Here is a 22,806-nt window from a genome sequence, read left to right on the forward strand (position 1 = left end):
TATTTTGCCCCTGGCTGGCATAGCTCAGTGGATTGAGCGCGGGCTGCGAACCAAAGTGTCGCAGGTTTGATTCCTGCGTCAGGGTACATGCCTGGGTTGCAGGCCATGACCCCCAGCAACCGCACATTGATGTTTCTCTCTTTCTCCCTCCCTTCCCTCTCTAAAAATAAATAATAAAAATAAAATCTTAAAAAAAAGATTTTACTTATTTTCAGGGAGAGGGGAAGGAAGAAATGGAGAGAAACATTGGCGTGTGAGAGAAATATGTCATTTGCTTCTCGCTTGCCCCCAACTGATGACCTGGCCCACAATGCAGGCCTGTGTCCTGACTGGGAACTGAACATGCGACCTTTTGGTTTGCAGGCCGGTGGCCAATCCACTGAGCCACACCAGCCAGGGCCCAAATGACTATTTTAAATAAAGTCTGAATAAAAGAATATCATTGTTCTAGCAGATTATCATTAAGGAGAAAAAGATCAGTTAGTGGGTGGACTTCAGGGAGATGTGACAATGCACAAAGAAAGAGGGCAAGGGTAAACACTCTCCCCAGGAGATGATGGAGGAGCCCAAAGACTGCCCCTCCCCCACCGCCATCCCTTCTCAGCCCCAATCTAGTACAGACGCCACTGGCTTCAAAACTCAAAGGCTGTAGGGCTATGGTAGACAGCAATCAGACAAGCCGTAGACTGAGTCAAGAGGCCTGGGTCTAATCTCTACCACTAACTTGTTCAATGACCTGAAGCAAGTCACTCAATATCAACTGATTTTTTTCCTATCTGTGAAAACATACTGAGAAACGAGATATCTAAAACTTCTTCTACTACCAACATCGTGATTCCTTGATTCTAAAAAACAGATGGAAAAAGAGCAAAAACCTCAAGACCTGCCAGCCCACCTTTGATTGACGCTGGAGATCCTATTATTTTACTTGAAAGGTACAAGCTGGGCAGCTACCATGGCCAAGTAAGCAGATCACCCGTTTTGAGAACAGGCTGGGTGAACAGCAGGGGGACTCCCCAGTTCTTTTCCCACAGTCAGGGGTGGAGGGATTTCAGCAAAATAAGACTGCCTCTGTGTGAAGCAGAAACTTCAGAAAGGACAGGGGGAGTCTGCTGGGAGATGTTAAGGACCCCTCCCAAGAGGAAAGGTTTTAAGAACCCCTCTCTGGCCAGAAAGGAAGGAACACTGGGCCAGAAGGCATGGGCCTGGTTTCCAGTCTTATCCTCCTAACCCACCAGCACCTCCTACTGGATTCTGCACAAAGCACTTTCAAAGTCTAACATTCAGGTCAAACTCGAACCAGCCCTCTCCCTGGTGGAAACTTTTCCTATTTCAAGGCACTTCCCCCTCAGTGTTCTGAAGGAACGTCAGGTCTCCGCTGTAGCACTGCCCGCCCTGTGTTTTAACACTGATTACGATCTGATTCCTCCATGAGCCTGAAGACAAGTGTGGCACGGGCTCTGGGGCTGGCACTCTCGGGTTCGAACCCCAGCGCCAGCGTGTATTAGCTAAGTGGCCTTGGTAAGTTACTTAACCTTTCTGTGCTCCCGCATCTTCAAAGCTAAGCGGTGATAACAAGCACTTCATATAGTTGTGACAATGCATACGTGAGTAGTTAGAAGAATACTGGCAGGTAAGCATTCCATAAATGCTACCTGGTGTTAAGTCACTCCTGAGTCTATATGTCTTCATACGTAGTTACTTTTAGAGAATAAAAACTTAATGAAAGAAGATGGCAACCTATGTACGGTATACTCATGCCACACACGCCTTGTGAAGCAGCAAAGCAAGGACCAGCATTGCTTCCGGAAATCAGAAAAAGCAGTGCCCAGAGGTCCGCTTGCTCGAGCGACTACATGCAAACAGAACCCAGGTCTCCAACTCCCAGGCCAGGGCTCTCCAGCAGCCTCGTTGCTCCCCTCTCCAGAGGAGCTGGCCCCGTCTGTGGCCTCCTCTCCAGAGGGCCCTGCTCGCTCTGCAGGTGGTGCTGTGGCCCCCTGCCCCCACGTCCAAGGGAAGTGCTGGGAGGTGGGGGTGGGGTTGGGATCGCTGCAGCCCAGCAAGGTGACACGGCTCTGCAGGGGTCCCACTTGCACCTCAAGGTCCCCTGGGGCCCAGCTGGCTCTACCTCACAGCCCGTGCCGCAGACGATAGCCAATGCCATCTGCTCTAGGAAGGCTGGGGCAGCTTCCTTTCTCTCGGTGGTTCCTCCCGGGCCCAGAGCCGGGCTCCAGAAAGTGCACAAACTCATCTCAGCAGGCACCCTTTGCAGTAAGGAAGCAGAGGAGCCCTGGCTGGTGTGGCTCAGTGGATTGAGCACCAGCCTGCAAACCAAAGGGTCACTGGTTCAATTCCCAGCCAGGTCCCCACTAGGGGGCGCACAAGAGGCAACCAGGCAACCACACATTGATGTTTCATGGAGGAAGCAGAAGGGAAGTGAGAGTGGGGGCCGGCCAGCCACGCTGTCTGCTTAGCTTCATATCCCTCTTGTGCAAAAGCAGGCACTGTGTAAACACTTGAATAAACATTTGTATGAGATGCAGCGGAGAAGTGACCTGCTTGATTTTCCAGATGTTTTCCCAAAATGGAGCCCATCATTTAGGACCTGAAATCAGGTGTGCAGATGCCACAGACTAACCATCTTCCCCTAAAGGAGCACCCTTGCCCTGACCAGTGTGGCTCCATTGGTCAAGCGTTATTGCACAGAAGTGAACGGCCACCAGTTCAATTCCAGCCAGGGCACCTGCCTGCATTGCAGGTTCGGTCCCCAGCTGAGGCGCTCATGAGAGGTAACTAATCAACGCTACTCTGTTGCGTGGATGTTTCTCTCCCTTTCTCCCTCCATTCCCTCTCTAAAAATAAGTAAAATCTTTAAAAAAAAATAAAAGAGCAGCCTTCGCACAACTGCCAGCTGGCTGGGGAACAACGCCGAGCTCGCCCATCACCAGTGTCGGTCTCGGTGCTGCTCTGAGTCGCACAGCAGGTTCGTCTCTGCAGCCCTAGCATCTCACGGGCCAGAGAACTGAGGCTGATTCCTATTTCCCAACAGGCCTTAAAGAATCTCTCAATCAGCAGGCCCTGCGGTGTGGAAGCTAACCCTGGGTGTGGGGTGTGGCGGGGGGAGGCGCCCTAGGCAGAGCACAGAAATAGGGCTTAAGAGCAATTCAGGCCGAGCTGCTCTCACTGGAAGGTGGAGAAGGTTGGGGAGGGATGAAGGCTAGCTGTCTGCTCTAGGCAGGAAGGGAGGTGGGGTCATAATGCAAAGTCAACCTACTTCTTACCCTGACACGCAAGGTCTGATTTTGAGGGCCAGAAGCGTTCCTGATCTAAAGTGGGCTCCTCCAATCCTCAGGAACAGGGAAGGTTGGAGCCCTAAGTGGTCAATATATTTGTGTCGTATAATAGACACAAGTAATGAGGCATCATGGAGCAGAGGTAAAACCAAGAGAGAAATCCGAAGCAAAGGTGAAAAAGAACACCGAAGTTTCCATTTCACTGAACACTTACTAGCTCTGTGACCCTGGCAAACCCAGCCACCTGTTCTCCCCCCTGTTGGTGTGAGGATCTAGTGCGGCCTCGTCTCCCGTGTCCTTCTGAAACCACAAATTCAATTTCAACACATTGTGAACGAGCAACACATGCCAGTTCTCTATCGTTTCCAGAGCTCAGGGAAAGCCGTGAGCTCAGAAAGTGCTTCCACGGTGGGAATTCTAAGCTCAACTGCTTCCTCGCAGGGCCAGCAGCATCGGTCAGCTCCCGCTCACTCCACAGGGGCCCCGTTGACGCAGCTCTGCTTCTACGTCTGCATGCAGTGCTCTCCTCCTGTTGACCCCGACACCAACATGTCTGAAAGGATTGCGTTCAACTGCGGTAGGATATTTAAATGCCTCCTTTGTAGGGAAACAAACAAACATTACAACATAACTCTTCTTATGGGGTCCTCTGCTTAATACAACCTTATCAGGAGACAGAACAACACAAGCTCCACAGTTGTCCTACACAGACTGTCCAGAAGCAACGTGAAAGCTGGTCTGCTGGGGCAAGACACTTACAGACTGGTTAGAAAAATGGAAAGTGCGGGCAATGACCGGGGGAGCTGGACTAGAGCAAGAGCAGGGAAGGTGGTTTTAGAAGATGGTATCAACAGGACTCAGCAGCTGACTGGATATGAAGACTTGGGAAGAGCAAGGTCTGAGGAAGAGGGAAGTTCCTGGGTTCGGGGCCCCACTGGAGGGACTGTGCACACAGCGGGCTGGCAACGGAGAGAAAATTACAAGCAAGTGTTCGCAAGTATGAGAGCATGGAATGGGGACAGTGGGGAGACGAGTTCCTTTCCTCCCTGTTTCCTCGGAGTGAACATATAGCCAGTCTGTATCCTGATCAGTATAAACTAAAGAGTTGTGCCCATTCCATTTTGCAAAATCTTTTTTTTTTTTTTTGGTAAAATCTTTCTAATAAGAACTCAAGACATCTTTTGCCTTTGACCATTTCTTCCTCAAGAAACGCTCCTTATCCTCTCTAATCTCTACTCAAGGCTCCAAAAAGAGGAGTGTTAATTCTGCTAAATGCCTCCACACCAGGAATTTCCTATAGTTTCTGGTGGGCAAAGATTGTTTAAAGTGTGTTAATAAATAAATAAATATGTATTGAACATTTACTATGTGCCATCAGTGAATTCTATAGCGTTATATTTTAAAAATATTTTATTTATTTATTTTTAGAGACTGGAAGGGAGGGAGAAAGAGAGAAAAACATCAATGTGTGGTTGCCTCTCAAGTGGCCCCCACTGGGGACCTGGTCCGCAACCCAGGCATGTTCCCTGACTGGGAATCGAACCTGAGATGCTTTGGTTCACAGCCTGCACTCAATCCACTGAGCTATGCCAGCCAGGGCTATAGTGTTATTTTTCATATTTGCAAAGTACAAGTATACTACATTTGCTTTCTATAGACTATTTTTTATGAGCATAAAATATAAAGTTTTTACAGGGTTATATTTGCCCATTACAGTATTAATTTACTCAGTTATAAATTGCCCTGTGCCAGGTTTTGAGAACATATCTTCACAGTTGGTAAGAGAAAAGCTATTTCTTCACATTCCCATTCATGGTAATTAATGGATCAAAGCAATGCTCACAAGACAGTTGCTCCTGAAAACAGTCAATGCCAAGTTCCAAAAAATCAACCATTCCAAAATCAACTTACTTTCATTGTTTTTAATAGCCACATTTTAAGAGCTGTATTAAGTTTCAGAGCATAGAGATGATTTCCTGTCAAAGGCTGTCCACAATCTTCTGGAGCAGAATCCCTCGGCAGCAGCTAAGAACATGAAAGGGAATAAAGGAAGAGATAAAAAATATGCCCTTTCTCTCCGAATAAAATACCTTAAGTCAGTGGCAACCCGTGGTATCTTGATTTTCAGGGAATCCTCCCTAGAATGCTTTCCAAATTCAGCCCATGAGAAATGTTTCCCTAACTACTCTCAATCTGCAGGAAAGGGTAAATATCCAGGAATAAGACAGGCCTAATGAAAACAGAAACACCAAAGATCTAACCAATCTACCTTCCTTCCTCACTAATGCTTTCGCCTCCCTAAAGGCAAAACAAAACAAAAAACAAAACACCCCAAGTCTCATTTTGTTTGGACACTGTGATCTCAAGGGCCCTCTCCCCTAGTCCCTGTGAATTTGTGACCCAGCCAAACTTACGAGACAGGTCCAGGGAGGGGCATGTTGATGGCTTGCTCCGACACGTGGTTTCCTGCTCGTGCCTTCTTCTGACCGCCAGCCTCGCACAGGCAACCTCCACGCTGGGTAAGCCACTATTCTTCCAGGACACAGGCTGGGCCTCCCTCTCCAGGGCCCTCTGAGCAACCATGACACCCTTCCACAAACTGGCATCATTCCAGAAGTCTCTCTTGACCTCCTCTTTCTTTCCCCAGCTCAAATGGGTCAGGAAAGATGCCCCTCACCCTGATAAAAGCCTTCTTTACCAACATGTCTTAGATATCAGCCCAGTTCTTGCCACATACCCCCCCTACTGCTGAGCATGGACTGCCCTTCACTTGCTTCCATCCCCTTGCTGGGACCATTCACAGGCTGAGCAGCCTCCCCACAGCAGCACGGCTGGGGCTGCCTCTGAGGTCTGGTGGCTGCTTAGCATGGCCTCAGAACTGCGGCTACCCTCACATTGAGCGTTCGGAAAAGCACCTCGGCCTACAGGTCAGTGAACAGATGTGACAATTTGGGAAGGTGTGGCAGGAATGTAGTAAGGGAGACAGAAGTGCTAACGTATCAAATGGCACCTCAAGGTGCAAAGGTCACATGGGGGGAGAGGAGTGGCAAGCAGCAAGGATTTACCTGGAGAACAAGAACTCCCCTAGTACCCTGTACTCCCAGATGCCCACCTGGAGCAGGCTCTGCATTCTCTCTCCATGCCCCACATACATCTCTGAAATAGTCTTCTGAGCGTGGTATTCAAGGCTCCTTCATCCTTCCCTCCAGTAATTCTACAGGTCCCTCTCCCCTCAGCCAAATTCCTAGCCAGTTTTCTGAGAAATTGCCATAACCTAAAGCCAGGTTCATTCACCACTGTGGAGCTTTTGATGTCTGAAAAGGACTGAACTGTGTCTGAAGAATTTTCCACATTCAATGCATTCGTAAGGCTTCTCGCCAGTGTGAATCCTGTAATGTTCACTGAGGTGTGCGTACTTGCGGAAGGTTTTCTCGCACTCGCTACACTTATAGAGTTTCTCACCAGTGTGAGTCCTGTGATGTTCAGTAAGAGATGAGCTATGAGCAAAGGCCTTCCCACATTCTTGACATTCATAGGGCTTCTCTCCAGTATGAATTCTCATATGCTGAGTGAGGCAGGTATTCTGATTGAAGCCCTTCCCGCACTCATTGCATTTGTAGGGTTTTTCTCCAGTGTGACTTCTCTGATGCCGAGTAAGGCAAATGCTCTGAATGAAGGCTTTGCCACACTCACTGCATTTGTAGGGTCTCTCCCCTGTGTGAATTCTCTGATGTTTAGTGAGTGGGGTGCTCTGAGTAAAAGCTTTGCCACATTCCTTACATTTATAAGGTTTCTCTCCAGTATGAATCCGCAGGTGTTTGATAAGGGATGGACTCTGACAAAAAGCTTTGCCACACTCCTTACATGTATAGGGCTTCTCTCCAGTATGAATTCTCTGATGTTGAGAGAGGTTTGCCTTTGTTTGGAAGGTTTTCCCACATTCATCACACTTGTGGGGTTTCTCCCCCGTGTGAATCCTCTGATGCTGTGTGAGATTTGAGTGTTTGCGAAAAGAGGAGCCACACTCATTGCATAAGTAAGGTTTCTCCCCAGTGTGGATCCTCTGATGATGAATGAGGTGTGTGTTCTGATTGAATGACTTCCCACACCTATTACACTTATAAGGTTTCTCCCCAGTGTGGATTCGCTGGTGCTCGGTGAGATGTGAATGATTGCGGAAGGAATTCCCACATTCGCTACATTTATAAGGTTTCTCTCCGGTGTGTATTCTCTGATGCTGGGTAAGAAATGAGCGGCATCGAAACGTTTTCGAGCACTGCTCACAGCTGTACGGTTTCACCCCAGTGTGGATTCTCTGGTGCTGAACGAGGAATGAACTGCGACTGAAGGCTTTCCCACACTCCTCACACGCGTAGGGTCTCTCTCCAGTATGGGTTCTCTGATGCTGGGTCAGGGATGAGCGCTGAGTGAACTGTCTGCCACAGTCATCACACTGCCAAGACCTTTTCCGTGTGGACAGGGTTGAGCGTTTACTTTGGTCTGAAATCTCACTGGGGTGTACGCTACTTGTCTCCCACTGATGTAAACTCTCTTCTGTAGAAACCCTGAGATGTGTAACAAGGCTTGAGGTCAAAAGCAACCTTTTCTCAAAATTATATTCTTGGCTAATCATTTCAGGAGATGCTTCCTTGTGGCTGAAAGTTCTTCCCCTAAAACCTCCTTCCTGAAAAAGGCGTGGCTCAGGAACGCCCCTGGGAGAGTTTTCCTTCATGCTCTCACGTGCGTATTTGTCATCAAATGCAGAATGCTGGGATTCATCCCCTTGGAGTCTCTTTCCCACCGTCTCTGGTGAATCAATTTCAGAAACATCCTGTCCTGGAGCAGGCTTGTTCACCCAACCTGAAAAAAAAAACACCAGAATGAATCTCTCTTATGGGGGGCAAAGTGGAGGCCCCAGTAGGGACCAATAAAGGTAAGTGGGATGAGTAATTCAAAGCTGCAAGTGGTGGAAGAGATCTGCGTCAGAACAACGTGGTCACTGTTAGTGAGGGGCCCCATGGAAAGGGCAGCTACAGACACCCAAAGAGTGAGAGAACCAGAGAACACGGAGCTAAAGGGAAAGCAACAACCACAGGCTAACGATCAGGGCAAGACAGAAAACACGGGCTGTTGATATTCAAAGAGTGGAGGACAGTAGGAGAATGCAAAAGGGCAAATGCTGAAACTGAGAAAGAAAAAATGAGTACAGGGGAAAGCTGACCCCAAGAGCAGCCCACTGCATCCGCCCCAACGGCCCTAAGAGTGGGGGTGGTTTCGTCTCCTGAGCTTCATTCAGTTTCTCCTGGACAATTTCCAAAGCCCTGCTGTGTGTCCCACTGGGTGTTCCTTGCTTGCTCACCTGGACAGACCTCTCTTCCAATCTCTCTCTCTTCAGTTCCTTGCATATTCAACACCCACGAATCTTCTCCTTGCTTTAACTGTAGAACACTTCAAGGCTGGAAAGCTGGGAGCCCTGCTCACAGGGGAAAAAAAGGTGGGGGATGGGATGTCACTGTCCCAGTAAACAGGAAAATGAAAAAGAGCTGCTGCCTAGAGAGACTAATAATTCACACAAAGCCTGTCAGGGCAGCCATGTGACTGCATCAGCAAGAATAGGAGTCAGCTTCCGGCCCTCTAGGTTCGCAAACTCCATATGTCAGCTCTCCAAGAAGTGGCAACTAGACAGACTGACATATTAACAAATGTTCAAGTGCTTGATGAGTAAGCAAGAATGTTATTCATAACAATAAAAATAACTAAGAAGTGGATAGGAATATGCATGTCAATTACTACACTCTGTCCATTATACAATAATCTACATGAAAAGTCAATAAAATCAAAAGTTGCACGGGCGAACGGCCTCAGAGCAAGGCTAATGCATTAAGTCTGATCCACCCACCTCCACCACAGGAGGAGGGAACTCTACTCAGCACAACCTAGAGACACACCAACTGTCCTTTCTTCTAAATGTCACATCAGGTTTTCTTCAGGCACAGCTCAATATAAGCACAGGCTACAGTTTAAATAAAACACTTTGTAAAATAATACTAGAGTTTCTGGTATTCGGACTGTCAAAATTATAGAAGTTTATCCAAAAATGTCTCTTCACATAACGCTGACATAGGAAGTAGGACAGGCAGCATTATTTCAAGGAAGATGGAGATAGTTTTAGCACAACTGAGATCCCAGAAGGCATGAAACAGGCTGTGCCTGCTGAACCACATGATGAAGCTGGTCCTGTGCACGTCTCATGAAGGCCTATACTTCTTTTTTAAAATTATTTTTAGAGAGAAGTGGAGAGAAGGAAAGAGAGAAGCACCAATGTGTGGTTGCCTCTCACACACCCATGACTGGGGACTTGGCCTACAACGCAGGCTTGTGCCCTGACTGGGAATCGAACTGGTTACCCTTTGGTTCACAGCTCAGCATTCAATCCACTGAGACATACCAGCCACGGCCAAACGTTTTCACTATTTTTTAAAAAAGATTTTATTTATTTATTATTAGAAAGAAGGGAAGAGAGGGAGAAAGAATGGGAGAGAAACACTGATGTGTGAGAGGTCACATCGACTGGCTGCTTCTCACACCCCTGACTGGGGATCTGGCCCAAAACCCAGGCATGTGTCCTGACTGGGAATTGAACCAGCGACCTTTCGGTTTGCAGGCTGGCGCTCAGACCACTGAGCCCCTCCAGCCAGGACCTGAAGGCCTGTACTTCCGTGCTGTGCTTTAAAAGTATAAGAGGATTCTATCTGGGATTTCCCGTTCCTCTTCCACAGCAGGGAGATAAAGTGGAGCGGGGTTGGGGTATAATCAGAGCCAGACAGTGGAGAAAAAGTCAGACACACCCCTGCCTGCCCACAGCTCACATAGTAGCTGGACAGAGACATTAAACCAGTAGTTACAAATATGGGAATTACAAAAGTGGAAGTACGGGGTGTTATGGAATATAGAGCAGAGGGCGCCTAATCTGTTTGGGAAAGAAAGCCTCCCTGAAAAAGCGATTAGTAGAAATTAGACACACAAGGAAGGAAAAGAATATACCAGAGAGATGAAACAGAACTTATAAAAGGAATCAAGCTCAGTTCTTTGGAAGAATGAAAAAGATCCAGTAAGTCAATGTATTAAGCACCAGAAATAGGACACGAAGCCCGGGTCAGGCTAAGGACAGATCAAATACAACCCTGCAAACCATTTTAAGGCATTTACCCCCAAATGGGCAAAAAGTCATAAAAAGGATTTGAAAAGATTTGAAAAAGATGTAGCATTAGATTTCCTGTTGTAAGAAATACATTAGAACTTTCCCTGTGCATAAGAAAAAATATATATAAGGGTGAAAGGCAGGGGAGGCAAGGTGAAGAGGGGAGTCCCGGTAAGGGACTGGACTGCCTAAGAGACAGAGTCCACAGGGGAGGATGAATATTCGGGGCGGGGGTGGGGGGGGGCGGGGAATGAGGAGAGGGAGAAATCCAGGATAATTTGCTGGGTTTTGGTATGTGATGACAGTGCGACTGGGAATACCGGTTTGGGGAAGGAGAAATGTTTAGTTTTGAAGTATCCAAATAGGAAGTAGGTATACGTATCTGGAATACAGGGGAAAAGTATGCGTTGAAAACTTGCATCTAGAGTTTTTGGCATAAAGAGAACAACTGAAATTCTGGAATAACAGATCAAAATCATCAAAATCATCAAAAAAGGGTGTCTGGGAAAACCTTAAACAGTAAGTTTACACATTTAAAAGGAAGTTTAACTCTGGCTTTTGCTTTTACAGAGTCCTAATTCAGTAAGAGAAATAAATAAAAGAATTTTACATATGATAAAATTGGCATCTATAATAATAAAAACCTGATTATTCATAAATTACATCAAGACTGTTGCTTAACTACCTGGAACAAACACCTGGTGGGATTCCTACCTCATACCATATTCTCAAAAAAATCTAAACCGATTAAAGGGTTAAATATGAAAAATGAAACAAAAAAATAAAATACTGACAAATGACTGATTTTTAGGGTTAAAGTAGCCTTTTCCAAGCATTATGCATAACAGCACAAACCGCAAAGACAAACTGGACGAATCTGGCCACAGAAAAGCAACAATCTCTATATTCAACATACAAATAAAATGAAAAGGCAAACAACCTAGGACAAGTACTTCGATTTATCCATCAAAGAATAGATATATCTAATAGATAAAAGGCTTATTAATAAGAAAAAGATGAACTGATAGAGAAATAGTATGTATGACAAATACACCAACATTACAAAAAGCCAAAAAGCATATCAAAACAAAGTTCCATTTCAGTGGTAGTCAAAGAAATGGAAACTGAAGGAATGAAGACTCGATTTTTATATCGCACTGGATTTCTTTTAATGCTAAAGTTCAAGGCCAGCAAAGGTGCAGGGAAAGGAAGCTTCTCTCACGTCACCAGTGAAAACGCAGACGGGCGCCGCTTTTCCTGCGGAAATCTGGCAGCGTGCGTCAGGCCCTGAGGCTGCAGGCTCGTGTGCAGCTGGGACACAGTGATCGTCCCTTTGTGGGACAGGAACCGAGCCGGGAACAGTCGTCACGTGTGGGCAACACCTGCAGTGTATTGCAGGTGATTGTCAAAGCCATCGGTGGGTGGCTTTGACAAATGCCTGTGTTGTTTGACCCAGGAATTCCACTGTTAAAACTTTTTCACAGAGAAATAACTTCCCAGAGAGGAAAAATACCGAATCCTTTCGTTAACTGTTAAAAAAAAAAATCCCCTGAAATGTAGGGAAACACAATTTTCTATTGATGCACACTGAGGCTTAGCAATTAAGGTACTTCCATTTGGTAGAAATTTTATGGACATCAAGAGTAAAAATAAAAATAGAAATATGGGAGCAACGGGAAAACATCGAATACTTTATGTAAATAGGAAATATTCAGGATATTAAAATTTCACGTAAACGTTTCTCAGCTGCAGGACTGACTGTGGGAAGTAGGTGGTATCCAGGCCCAGACTCGGGATTCCGTTTCCTAACACTTATCGGATCACGCGTCTCTCACTCTACCACCCGTTCATTCAGTCCACCTTCTCGGGCCTCACCTCGGGGCCGGGCCCGCGACGGCAGAGCCGAGGCCGCCGGAAGTTCCGGGCCGCGCGCGCGGGCAGCACGCCTGGACGGACGAGCCGGAGCAGGATTCCTGTGTAAGGCTCCGGCCCACCGCCCCGAGCTGCTGCGGGCCTCTCCCTTCCCCTCCCTGGAGCCCCGCCCGCTCACCGTTATCCGGGGGGCCGCTCGGGCTGCGATCGCAGGCCCAGAAGCGCCGGAACCCCGGGCGCAGGCCTCCGCGCCCCGACCGGAAGAGCGGCGGCGCGGCCGGTAGTGCGTCACCGGCGACCCCGCGCCCCGGCTCTCGCGCATCTGTTCCTGTAGGAAGCGGGAGGTGCATCTCGGTGGGGACCTCCAAACCCTCTCTCATCCCGATATGCCGCTAAGTACTACCCGGTTCCAGGACTGTGACGGCCTCATCCTTCAGCTTAAAAAATATCCTGCCTTTGACGTCCGGCTCCCTACGTCTAAGACCGTCACAGCAGTGGTTTTCTTCACTGCAGGAGCGGCAGCCTTGGCCGGGCTGGGCTAGATCGATCCTTTATTTTGGTGGCCTCTTCGGGGAGCCAGCTGTCTACCCCACTGTCTGTGTCATCTCAGGCTACCGTAACAAAATATCATCAACTGAATGGCTTAAAACAACGTAACTTTATTTTCTTACAAATGACAAGGCCAGGCACAGACCCTCTGAATTCTTTGCTTCATAAATAATTAGCTGAACTTTTACATCCATTGACCGAGCTTGACAAAATACTTGCTAACTTGAGTTGACCAACCTTTAGCTAAGATTCTATGCCCCGTACCCCTAAATTTTGACCTATCCTCAGCCTGACCAGCAATGGAATGCGGAACCACTCGTTATAGTGGCCCCTTCTGAGAATCTGGCAGCCCTCCTGGTAGCCCCAGATTCTCCCAGCCATGGGAATAAAGGTGATATGGTACCCGCTTCGTGTATTAGCTGCCAGTTCCTGGGGCCCTCTCAGAAAACCTGCTTGCTTTGGGAAAGGGCTACAGGACAAAAGCCAGAAGCAGCGGCCCCGGAATTGAACCCTGAATTTCCATCTCAGCTGGGTGGCAGCAGCTCTTCACCTGCTCTGCGCGTCTCTCGGAGCACGAAGCTGGGGCTTGAGGCAGATGACCTGAGTACAGCCCGTCACACTTGCCCACTGGCTCTGTAGAGGCAGTGGGGTCTCTGCAGACCCTCAGTGCTGGGGAAGGTCTGCAGCCTCAGGAATTTGGAAGCAAGGAGAGCCCTACAGGTCCTTTCACGTCCATATAACATGTTTTCTAGTTGGCTCTCGACACAGTGGCAATGTACATCTTCACAGTGTTGTCCTCATGCTCAGGGGATACCAACATTTGGGGGTCTCCCCAAGCCTGACCAAACTGTCAAGTAGGTGAGGGCTGGTCTTCAGCGAGGGCTGACCTCAGTGATGAGGGCAAAGAGCATGACAGGTTATGAGTGTTTATGCCAAAGCAGGAGAAAGATTTTAAAGTACAGATAAGACATCACAGGATGAATGGAAAGAATGACAAGAACTGAGGGAGAAAAAGGAGGGAAATAAAAAGAGCAGGAAAGCCAAAGGGAAGACAGGTGAGAGGTGGGGAAGACTGTGTAAGAAATAGGAAAAGGGCAAAGACCAGAAAAAGGTATGACCTTTGTCTCATTGCTGCCACCTGCAGGCCCAGCCTACAAAGCTCATTTTCAGCATGGAAGTCTTTTCCCAGGTCTGTGCACCTGGAGTTCCCCATAGTCCAGTCTGGTCTCATGAGCCGCAGGTGGCTGTAAGCATCTCCGAAGGTGCCCAGCTCTGTGTGGTGCAGCTTGGCTCAGAAACAAGAGCATGGACAAGGAGAGGTACAAGTACTGCTGGACTCTGGCCTGTTCCCTGTCCCAAATCAGGTCTAACCCACCAGCCTCTTCTTTAGCTTCTGTGATTGGCTTGTCCGCTGCCCCCTCCCCTGCCATCCCCCTCCCTCTTAGCTGCCTGCAACCTTCTTCTGTAGCCACATTAGGCATACCTATTCTGTAGACGTGTAAATAGTGTGAAGTCTACAGTATCTGTATCACTTGCACACATTTGGTCTCTGCCATTGGAAACAGATGGCATTTTTCTCTTTTCTCTCTTTTGTTAGATTATGAGGACAAATCTGTGATTGAGGAGTTGGTTCCAAAACCAGAAGTGTTAGAAAAACAGAGCCACAGAATCACCTTTAGAGAACTTCAGAATGACCCCCAAGCACACAGGATTGGAGGAGTTGAAAATTGGGAAGACACTCCTAAAATTCATCAGAGAAGTCCATCTCCAGGGCCCTGGCTCGGGCTCTTGGCTGGGCAGCCCCAGAAAACCAGGAGGTGTCTTCCTCTTGGCGGTCCTCCCGCTAAGAACCTCCCCTGAACCCGGGGTAAGAGTGCGGGAGGCGGGTGAGACCCAACTCAGTCCTTACTCCACACTGAGTTTCAAATGGACCTGTCTCAAAGCAACTAGGTCAGTCAAAGGGCTCTCCCATGGCAGCATGTACAATCTTCAGGAGGGGAAGTCTTTGATTTCACGTTAAACTGCAAATATCCAAACAGCAAAAAAAAAAAAAAAAATGAAAGAAAAAGGACTAACTGTAAACTGGGGAAAACATCTACAACACATGTGGCAGGTAAAAGAGTAATTTATTAAGGTTTGTACAAATCAATTCTTAAACGGATTAACAACCCAACAGAAAGACGGCTAAAGAACACAAGAGCAATTCACAGAAAAAAAGGAAACAGACATGGCTTTTAAACACGAGGCACGATAACCAGTTTCACTCATAACTGAACGCAAAACATGAGAGCATTTTTCATTTCTCAGATCAGAAAACAATAGTTTTATAGAGAATTCAGGGAAATGGGCATTTCATACACATATGCAGTTTCTATCAAAATGCCAAACGCAGTTACCTGTATCAGTTTATCCTGCAAAGTGGCACACACACTAGGAGAGTGTGCCAGGGTACTCAGCATGGCACTGTTTGTAACAGCAAGGGGCAGGAAACCACGTACACGCACCACGGCACATCCACACAATGGGAGACCACACAGCAGTGAAAACAAAGAATGAGGTAGATCTTACAGGCCAATACAGAACCATCTTCAAGACAGGTAAAAAGCCAGGTATGGAGACAGTGTGTATCCTAAGCTTTCGTGTGGGGTGGGGGTGTGTGTGTGCAGAATATTATAAATGTGTCAACTATCTCTAGCAGGATCATGAAGATTTTTTTTTACCACCGTTCTCTCTGGGTACCCTGGGCTGGGAGACGTACTCTTCACTGTTTGCTTCTGTACAGCTTTAGATGAGGGCAGGGTCCCCGGAGGGGCACTGAGAAGGCGGCCTGGGAGAAGGAAACAGGCCCGGCCTCAGTTCCTCACAGGCACGCGGGAACCCTCAACTGCCGGGGCAGGTACAACCTTCCTGCTGGTTGGGGTTGCCTTCCCCACTCTCCTCCCAACACCACGGATGTGCTGGCCACCGCGAATGCACAGGGTGACCTCAAAGAGGCACAAGGACAGCCCAGTCCAGGGCCCTTCTGGCCTGGGCCAGGCCCCGTTTGTCACAGGTAACATCTCACTGGGGTGTGGAGGCCCAGATTTCTGGTGTGGGAATTTGTGGATTGTCCCCACGGCCCACTCATTCCATCCATCCCCCTGACCCCCTACCACTCACTGGGTCAGAATCCCACGGTCCCTCTTGGACTCTGACAAAAGAAACCTGTGCGGTCTCCAGGATTCCTTTCTCTTGAAGCCCAGCCCCCACACTCCACAAGGACAGCTCACCGCTGTGCATGGGCGACGAGCTTCGCCTTTTATTAACCTGCTTCCCGATCATAAAAGATTCAGGCTCACTGTAAAAACTGCACACAATGCAGGAAAGCTTAACCAGAACACCAGGTGCATCATTTCCTTCCAGTCTTTTCTATGCTACAAAAAAGGAACAAGAAAATCCTCTAAGAAATTAAACTGATTACTGCCAAAATGAAAAATTCACTAGAAAGGTAGAGAAATAATCAAGGTGGTCTCACAGGAAATGGCACAAGGAAATGGAAATAACAGAGAAAGTAGCTGAGGATCAATCCAGAAGGTCCAACATTTGATTGACAGGAATTCCAGAAAGAATAAAAAACAGAAAAAAAATTGGAAGAGAAACTGTCACATAAATAACACAAGAAAATTTCCAAGAGTAAGAGTACCTGAGCACTGAGTAAAGTCCACTGAGAACATGAGGAAACCAAGTACACCAAGGGTAAAGTGGATACTTTATTACTATTACTTATCCTCACCTGAGGACATTTTTTTCATATCTTGTAGAGAGAGAGAAACATCGATGTGAGAGAGAAACACTGATTAGTTGCCTCCCGAAACACTGATTAGTTGCCCCGACCGGGGGTTGAACCTGCTACCTAGGTACGTGCCAGACTGGGAATCAAACCTGCAACTGTTTGGTTCATAGGACAGTCCAACTAGCTCAGCCACACCAGCCAGGGCAAAGTAGAGACTCTAAAAGCTTCTCGGCATTGGGGTGGGGGAACAGATCACAATAACACAAATACTATTTATTGTCAAAGAAACAGGAATCATATTGGAACCACACATCCACAAACTTCTGAGGAAATTTTTCAATCAAGAATTCCAGAGCCAACCAAAGTGCCAAACAAGCGTGACGGCAGTTTTGGATACATAAGCATTCAACAACTTTGCCTTCTATATGCTGTGTCTTGGGGCTGCGCTGCACTAAAGTGAGGGAATTAATGAAGAAAGAGGAAGACGGGAACTCAGGACACAACAGAGCCCGCATGGCAACAGAGCTGCAGGCAGAGAGCCACCAGGACAGACGAGAACAGGAAGGACAGGGCTCAGGACGGGAAACCGGAGGAAACGGGACTCGAGAGTAGCTGGATGGAGAATTTGAAAACAACAACAACAAACTGAGGACATGCTCCAAGCAGCCAATGCATGAGGAAAAGGCAATCAGAACTTCAGTAAAAACAAAAGGCCGGTCCAAAAAGGAAGTGTAATCAGAGTGAGCTACTCGGGCCTGCAGTGGACAGCATGTACACCGTCACAGTGACATTCCCGCCATCTGTTTTCAGCTTTCAGCCTGACACTGCCACGGCGGCAGAGGTGGAGAAGGGAAGGAGAGAAAGGGCAGGCACACCACCCCCCATCTTACACAGTGGGGACTGAGATACTGTTTATAGTTAGTGCTATAAAAACTAAGTATGTACATAAAATAATTTATTTTTCCTGATTATAAAATTCTTGCTCCTTATAGGAAACATGGAAATCACTTTTTAAACAACCCCCTGATCACCCACAAGGCCTGGGTTCCACCACTCACCACCAGTACGGCTGTGAACACGCCACTGAACCACCTGACCATTTGCTTATATTTCTTTCAGGTAATTCATCTGTACACTTTTTACTAGTGTATGTAACATTATGAGGACTGTACTACATACACAGTTTTCAGCCCAGATGGTTTCCACTTTAAAGCACCAAGTAAAACTCTGGGTGCGTATCATGTCATGCTCTCCTGGGTTTCTGAGCACACTTCTGAGTACGTACGCCCTTGGCTGTGGGCCCATCAGAAGCTTCCCAGAGAGAGGGCTCGGAGCAAACCTGAAAAGAAACCTATGTGGGCCAAGTAGGCAGGGGCTGGCTGGAGAGCGGTGGCGAGGGTCAGAGGCATGCAGGGCGGCGGGAGCAGAGGCACACAGAGGAGCAAGCACGAGCCTCCAGGCCGTAGCAAAAGGCGCACAGGGAGCAGAGAGAGGCGGCTGGGAAGACGCTACAAAGAGCTCAGTCGACCGTGCTAATGGAGACGGTCTCCCACAGAAGACACCACGCAGAGAGCAGAGAGAGGCGGCTGGGAAGACACTATGAAGAGCTTGGTTGACCGTGCCAACGGAGCCGGACAGTCTCCCACGGAAGACACGAGGAGCGGGTTCGGTGGACCTCGTCAGCGCAGGCACCCTGGGTCTAGGGCCGCGTTGCGTCTGCCGCAAGGACAGTGCACAACAAACCCTTCCCTGAGGACGGTACGTATGATCCACAGGCAGCCAGAGCGCCTCCTGGGTTTCCAGCCCGGCCGCTGAACAACGCCACGATTTGCTGAGGGAGGGAATTCAGAAGCAAGCTTCGCAGTCTCGCCTCGTTTTTGAAAACGTCACTGACGTTTCCACTCCCTCATGAATGCAGCACATCCCCAGGCGAGCCTCTGGGCCTAGAGGATGCAGGAATTGGGCTCCGGGAGCCGGTATGTCCCTAAAATGAGCACGGCACTGAAGGTGCCACTGCATTTCTCCAGAAGAGGATCCACAACCTCCATGGGATTCTCAAAGCGGCTGTGACCCAGAAAGGTCAGGCTCACTGGATGGAGCAGCAAGTGGAGAAGCAACAGAAGGGGGAGGACAACTGTCGTCACGGGGAAGAGACCGGATGCAGAGCGCGGGAGCTCAGCGGTGCCCAGTCACGCCTGTTCCCAGCCTAGAGGGACTCACGGCCAACTGTGCCGGAGCACGTGCGCATGGAGGAAGTCTCTCCCTCCGCGTGCTCCCAAAGCACACATCCGATGTGTTACCACCTTCCCACCACGGGCTCCATGTTAATGCACATCTGTCGGTCTCCCTCTAGAGCGGGGACAAGCTTCCTTGCTCAACCCTTGATGCCCGTCGCTAGGGCTGGCTCTTTGCCTGACAGCTCTTGGTAGCTTCAGGTAACAAGGCTTCAGAGCTCCCACCCACTTCTGGCGAGACTCCGAAGGGAGACTTCGGAGACGACTCCCACCTGAGCGGACTCTGACAACGAGGGACAGCCCCTCCTCCCCCATTAGAAAGTGTACAGACCCACGCTCCTCGCGGTCGTAGGTCAGCCTCTTGTGCTCTCCCCTGCAAATGGGCTCCATGGCCAGGCGCACCCATTCCTGCCGCCTGTGATCATGCACTAAGGTCCACAAGGGGTCACCGGCAAGGTCCCCACCAGCCCACAAGAAGAGTGTGGCAGCCACCCCTCCAGTGGCTCACTTGTGGCCACCCATGACTGCCACCAGCGCCACCTGGATCCCACTTCCACATACGGCTCGGGCAGAGGTGCCAAGTACCCTGGGGAAGCCTCCCCCCACCACCCTGGTCCCTCCAAGGCTGACTCGGGTCACTAGTGGGAGAGCTGCTTTCTCGGGAAGTCCACTCTCCCATCCACGGCCACAGCGCTGAATTCTCAGAGCACCTGCAGTCTCCCCAGGCCTCCGGCAGCACCGTCACCTGTGACCTGGCTCAGGAAGCCACAAGGAAGCTGCCTGGTGGCCAGCCAGGCAAAGTCAACACTGGGCCCCTGTCCTGAGTGGCCACCACCAGACTCCCAGAGGCACTAGGCTCTTTGGAGCCCCTCCCCAACCCCTCCTTTCCTACCCCCTTCCCCTCCCCACCCATCCCATAGACTAGGCAGGCTGCAGCAAGCAAGGAAACCAGGACTCAAATCAACAGTCTGGAACAAAAGGAAGGAATAAACATTCAACCGGAACAGAATGAAGAAACAAGAACTCAAAAAAATAAGGAGAGTCTGGGACAACTTCAGACATACCAACATCCAAATCATAGGGGTGCCAGAAGGAGAAGAGGAAGAGGAAGACATTGAAAACTTATTGAAAAAATAATGAAAGAAAACTTCCCCAATTTGGTGAAGGAAATAGATATGTAAGTCCAGGAAGCTCAGAGAGTTCCAAACAAGTTGGACCCCAAGAGGGACACACCAAGACCCATCATAATTAAAATGCCAAACTTTAAGGATAAAGAGAGAATCTTAGAAGCAGGAAGAGAAAAGGAGACAGTTACCTATAAAGGAGTCCCCATAAGACTATCAACTGATTTCTCAAAAGAAACCTTGCAGGCAAGAAGAGGCTGGCAAGAAGCATTCAAAGTCATGAAATGCAAAAACCTATATCCAAGATTACTCTATCCAGCAAGGCTGTTATTTAGAATAGAAAGGCAGATAAAGTGCTTCCCAGGTAAGGTCAAGTTAAAGGAGTTCATCATTATCATCGCCAAGCCCTTATGTGAAATGTTAAAGGGACTTAGCTAAAAAAAATATCAAAACTATGAACAGTGAAATGACAACAAACACAACTGTCAACAACTGAACCTAAAAAAAACTCCAAAAGAACAAAAACAAACTAAGTGAACTAGAACAGGAACAGAATCATCGAAATTGAGATGACACAGAGGGTTATCAGTTGGGAGGGGGTGGGGGAAGAAAGGGGGGAAAGGGTACAGGGAATAAGAAGCATAATTGGCAGATACAAAATAGACAGGGGGAGGCTAACAGTACAGGAAATGGAGAAGCCAAAGAACTTGTATGTACAAGCCATGGACATGAACTAAGGGGAGGACTGCTGGAGGGAATAGGGGTACTGAGCAGAGGGGGACAAAAGAGAGAAAAGAAAGGGACAACTGTAATAGCATAATCAACAAAATACACTTAAGAAGAGGAAAAAATGTAAAGAGCCCTAGGTGACATGCATCAAGGCTGAAAACCGCTGCTTTACCGCAGGGCCGGGTCACGGATCCCCAAACCAGCGTAATGGCACAGCCCCCCCCCCGGCTCTTCTGAACCACCCGTGAATGGAACTCTTCTGCCAGTAAAACTACACTCGTGCACGACTAGCGTGAGGATGAATACACAATGTACAGCTGAACACAGTTTACCTAACGCTCACACGTCCAGGTGACAGCTTCCAGGAAAGTTTAGCATTAGCCTCTTGGTAGGTCAGTCCCCGCTTCGCCCTGAACTTCACGCCTGCTCTCCCATTTTTGAGCTTCCTGATCATGCTGGGTTGGGGGGACTCAACTTGTTCCTATCCTAGCAGACACGTGGTGTTCTCTCTCCACTCCCAGACGGGAGGACGGAAACAGTCACTGCCAGGGTTAGCGACGACTCGGGCATTTTTGATTCTTACCATTGAATTCTCATTTCTCGTGTTTGTGTCCGTTTGATTCAGGGTGGCGTGGGGAAAAGAATTTGCACGTGCTTTGATGAAAGACTGTGGCTGAAGGGGAAAAGGAGGAAATCAGCAAGCTTTCTTGTGCATGCCTTCTGCATGTGAAAGTGCTCTGTAAGTTACCAAACACCATGACGACTAACACTCGGTCTTGCGGAAACGAGACAGTCACAGCACGGGCCTTCTGCACGCGGAGTTGCCCCAAACTGCTTACCACCAGGTGCAGCATTCACGATAAATGCCCTTGCACGCTAAAAGGTGGTGGTGGACGACCCAGAGGTCAGGAGACTTACATTCCAGTCTTAGATTTGCTGTATGCTGGTCACACTGCTTAAGGCACACCCCAAAATCTGTCACCTCAGCTTCCTTACCTAAAAATGAGACCACACACCCTTTCCTGGCTTGCTTTCCGCAGGTCTGGGTGGGGATTACAGGTGGGGATTACAGGCGGCTGGATGAGCAGCAGGGCAGAACAAAGAGAATCTGGGTGTGGGTCTTGGATTTGAATACAGGCTGTCACTTGTCACATGGCCTTGCTTTAAATGACCGCTCACAGGCGAATGGGGCGAACACCTCGCTCAGTGCTGCAAGGACTAAGGGAATGACCTCCATGAAACATGAGATAAGTGCTGGGTGTCTGATGCTATTCGTGAAGGTGCACCAACAGAGAGTCAAGTTCCATATAAATACAAGGCAATATTATGTGGCTCTACCTACTGCATAGTTTCATAAATAATTCCCCAAGAGTAAAGGCTCAGTGGCAACGGGTATCTTACATTAGACAGTTTCTTCATCCTTCTAAAAATGTTCATATTCCAATACCTCTGAACTTCTCAAAAACAAACAAAGACCTTACAAACCCCACCCCGCCCCCTCCCTCTCCTTTTACTTCCTTCCTTGGTCGCCTCTGAGTTAGGTGGGCCCCATTCTCCCTCCTGAAGCCCGTCCAGAAAGTGGAGTGTCGTCTAGACTGCGGAGAAAACACAGCCCACCTCCAGGCCAGCTTCTCCGGAGACTCCTCTCCCTGGGAGAGGGCGGAGGGGAGCGTCTCACCAGACGGAACACAGGAGGAGCGGGGGTCGTGGGGAGACGTGCGAAGTGGCCCCAGCGTGCCGCCTCCATCCATCCTCAGGTGGTCGGCCACGCAGACCAGGGGACAGTCCGGAGAGACTCACCAGGGCTCCCCACAGCTCCACCACCCCAGGGTTCATGAGGTACAGATGACGAGGGAAACAGCGGTTTTCTCACTTCTGTCCATTTTAGGAGCAGCAGACAGTAAACAGGCTTGTGAAAAATGTTTTGATTACCAAGGGAACGGAAAGCTTACAAATATTCATTGGTGAGCTGTTGCTGAGTTGCTTCCCCCAGTGAAATTACCAGTTTAAAAAAACAAAAGTTAGCTTAAAG

At 48.6% G+C, this 22,806-nt stretch overlaps 1 protein-coding gene across 2 annotated transcripts; it reads right to left on the reverse strand.

Moving 5' to 3' along the window:
• Positions 1-6,554: 6,554 nt before the first annotated feature.
• ZNF502 (zinc finger protein 502) lies at positions 6,555-12,634 on the reverse strand. Of its 2 annotated transcripts, XM_036030440.1 has the most exons (3): positions 12,545-12,634; positions 8,653-8,766; positions 6,555-8,153 (listed from the first exon to the last, which is right to left on the reverse strand). In XM_036030440.1, exons 2-3 carry the CDS (start codon positions 8,696-8,698, stop codon positions 6,580-6,582), a joined length of 1,620 nt encoding a protein of 539 aa, XP_035886333.1. In that variant the 5' UTR covers positions 8,699-8,766; positions 12,545-12,634; the 3' UTR covers positions 6,555-6,579. The 2 variants fall into 2 exon arrangements, with proteins under 2 accessions (XP_035886333.1, XP_028374431.2); XM_028518630.2 differs by lacking the exon at positions 12,545-12,634 and having other exon boundaries at positions 8,653-9,593.
• Between the last annotated feature and the right edge of the window lie 10,172 nt (positions 12,635-22,806).

The sequence above is a fragment of the Phyllostomus discolor genome, chromosome 7, assembly GCF_004126475.2.
Source record: "Phyllostomus discolor isolate MPI-MPIP mPhyDis1 chromosome 7, mPhyDis1.pri.v3, whole genome shotgun sequence".
NCBI lineage: Eukaryota > Metazoa > Chordata > Mammalia > Chiroptera > Phyllostomidae > Phyllostomus > Phyllostomus discolor.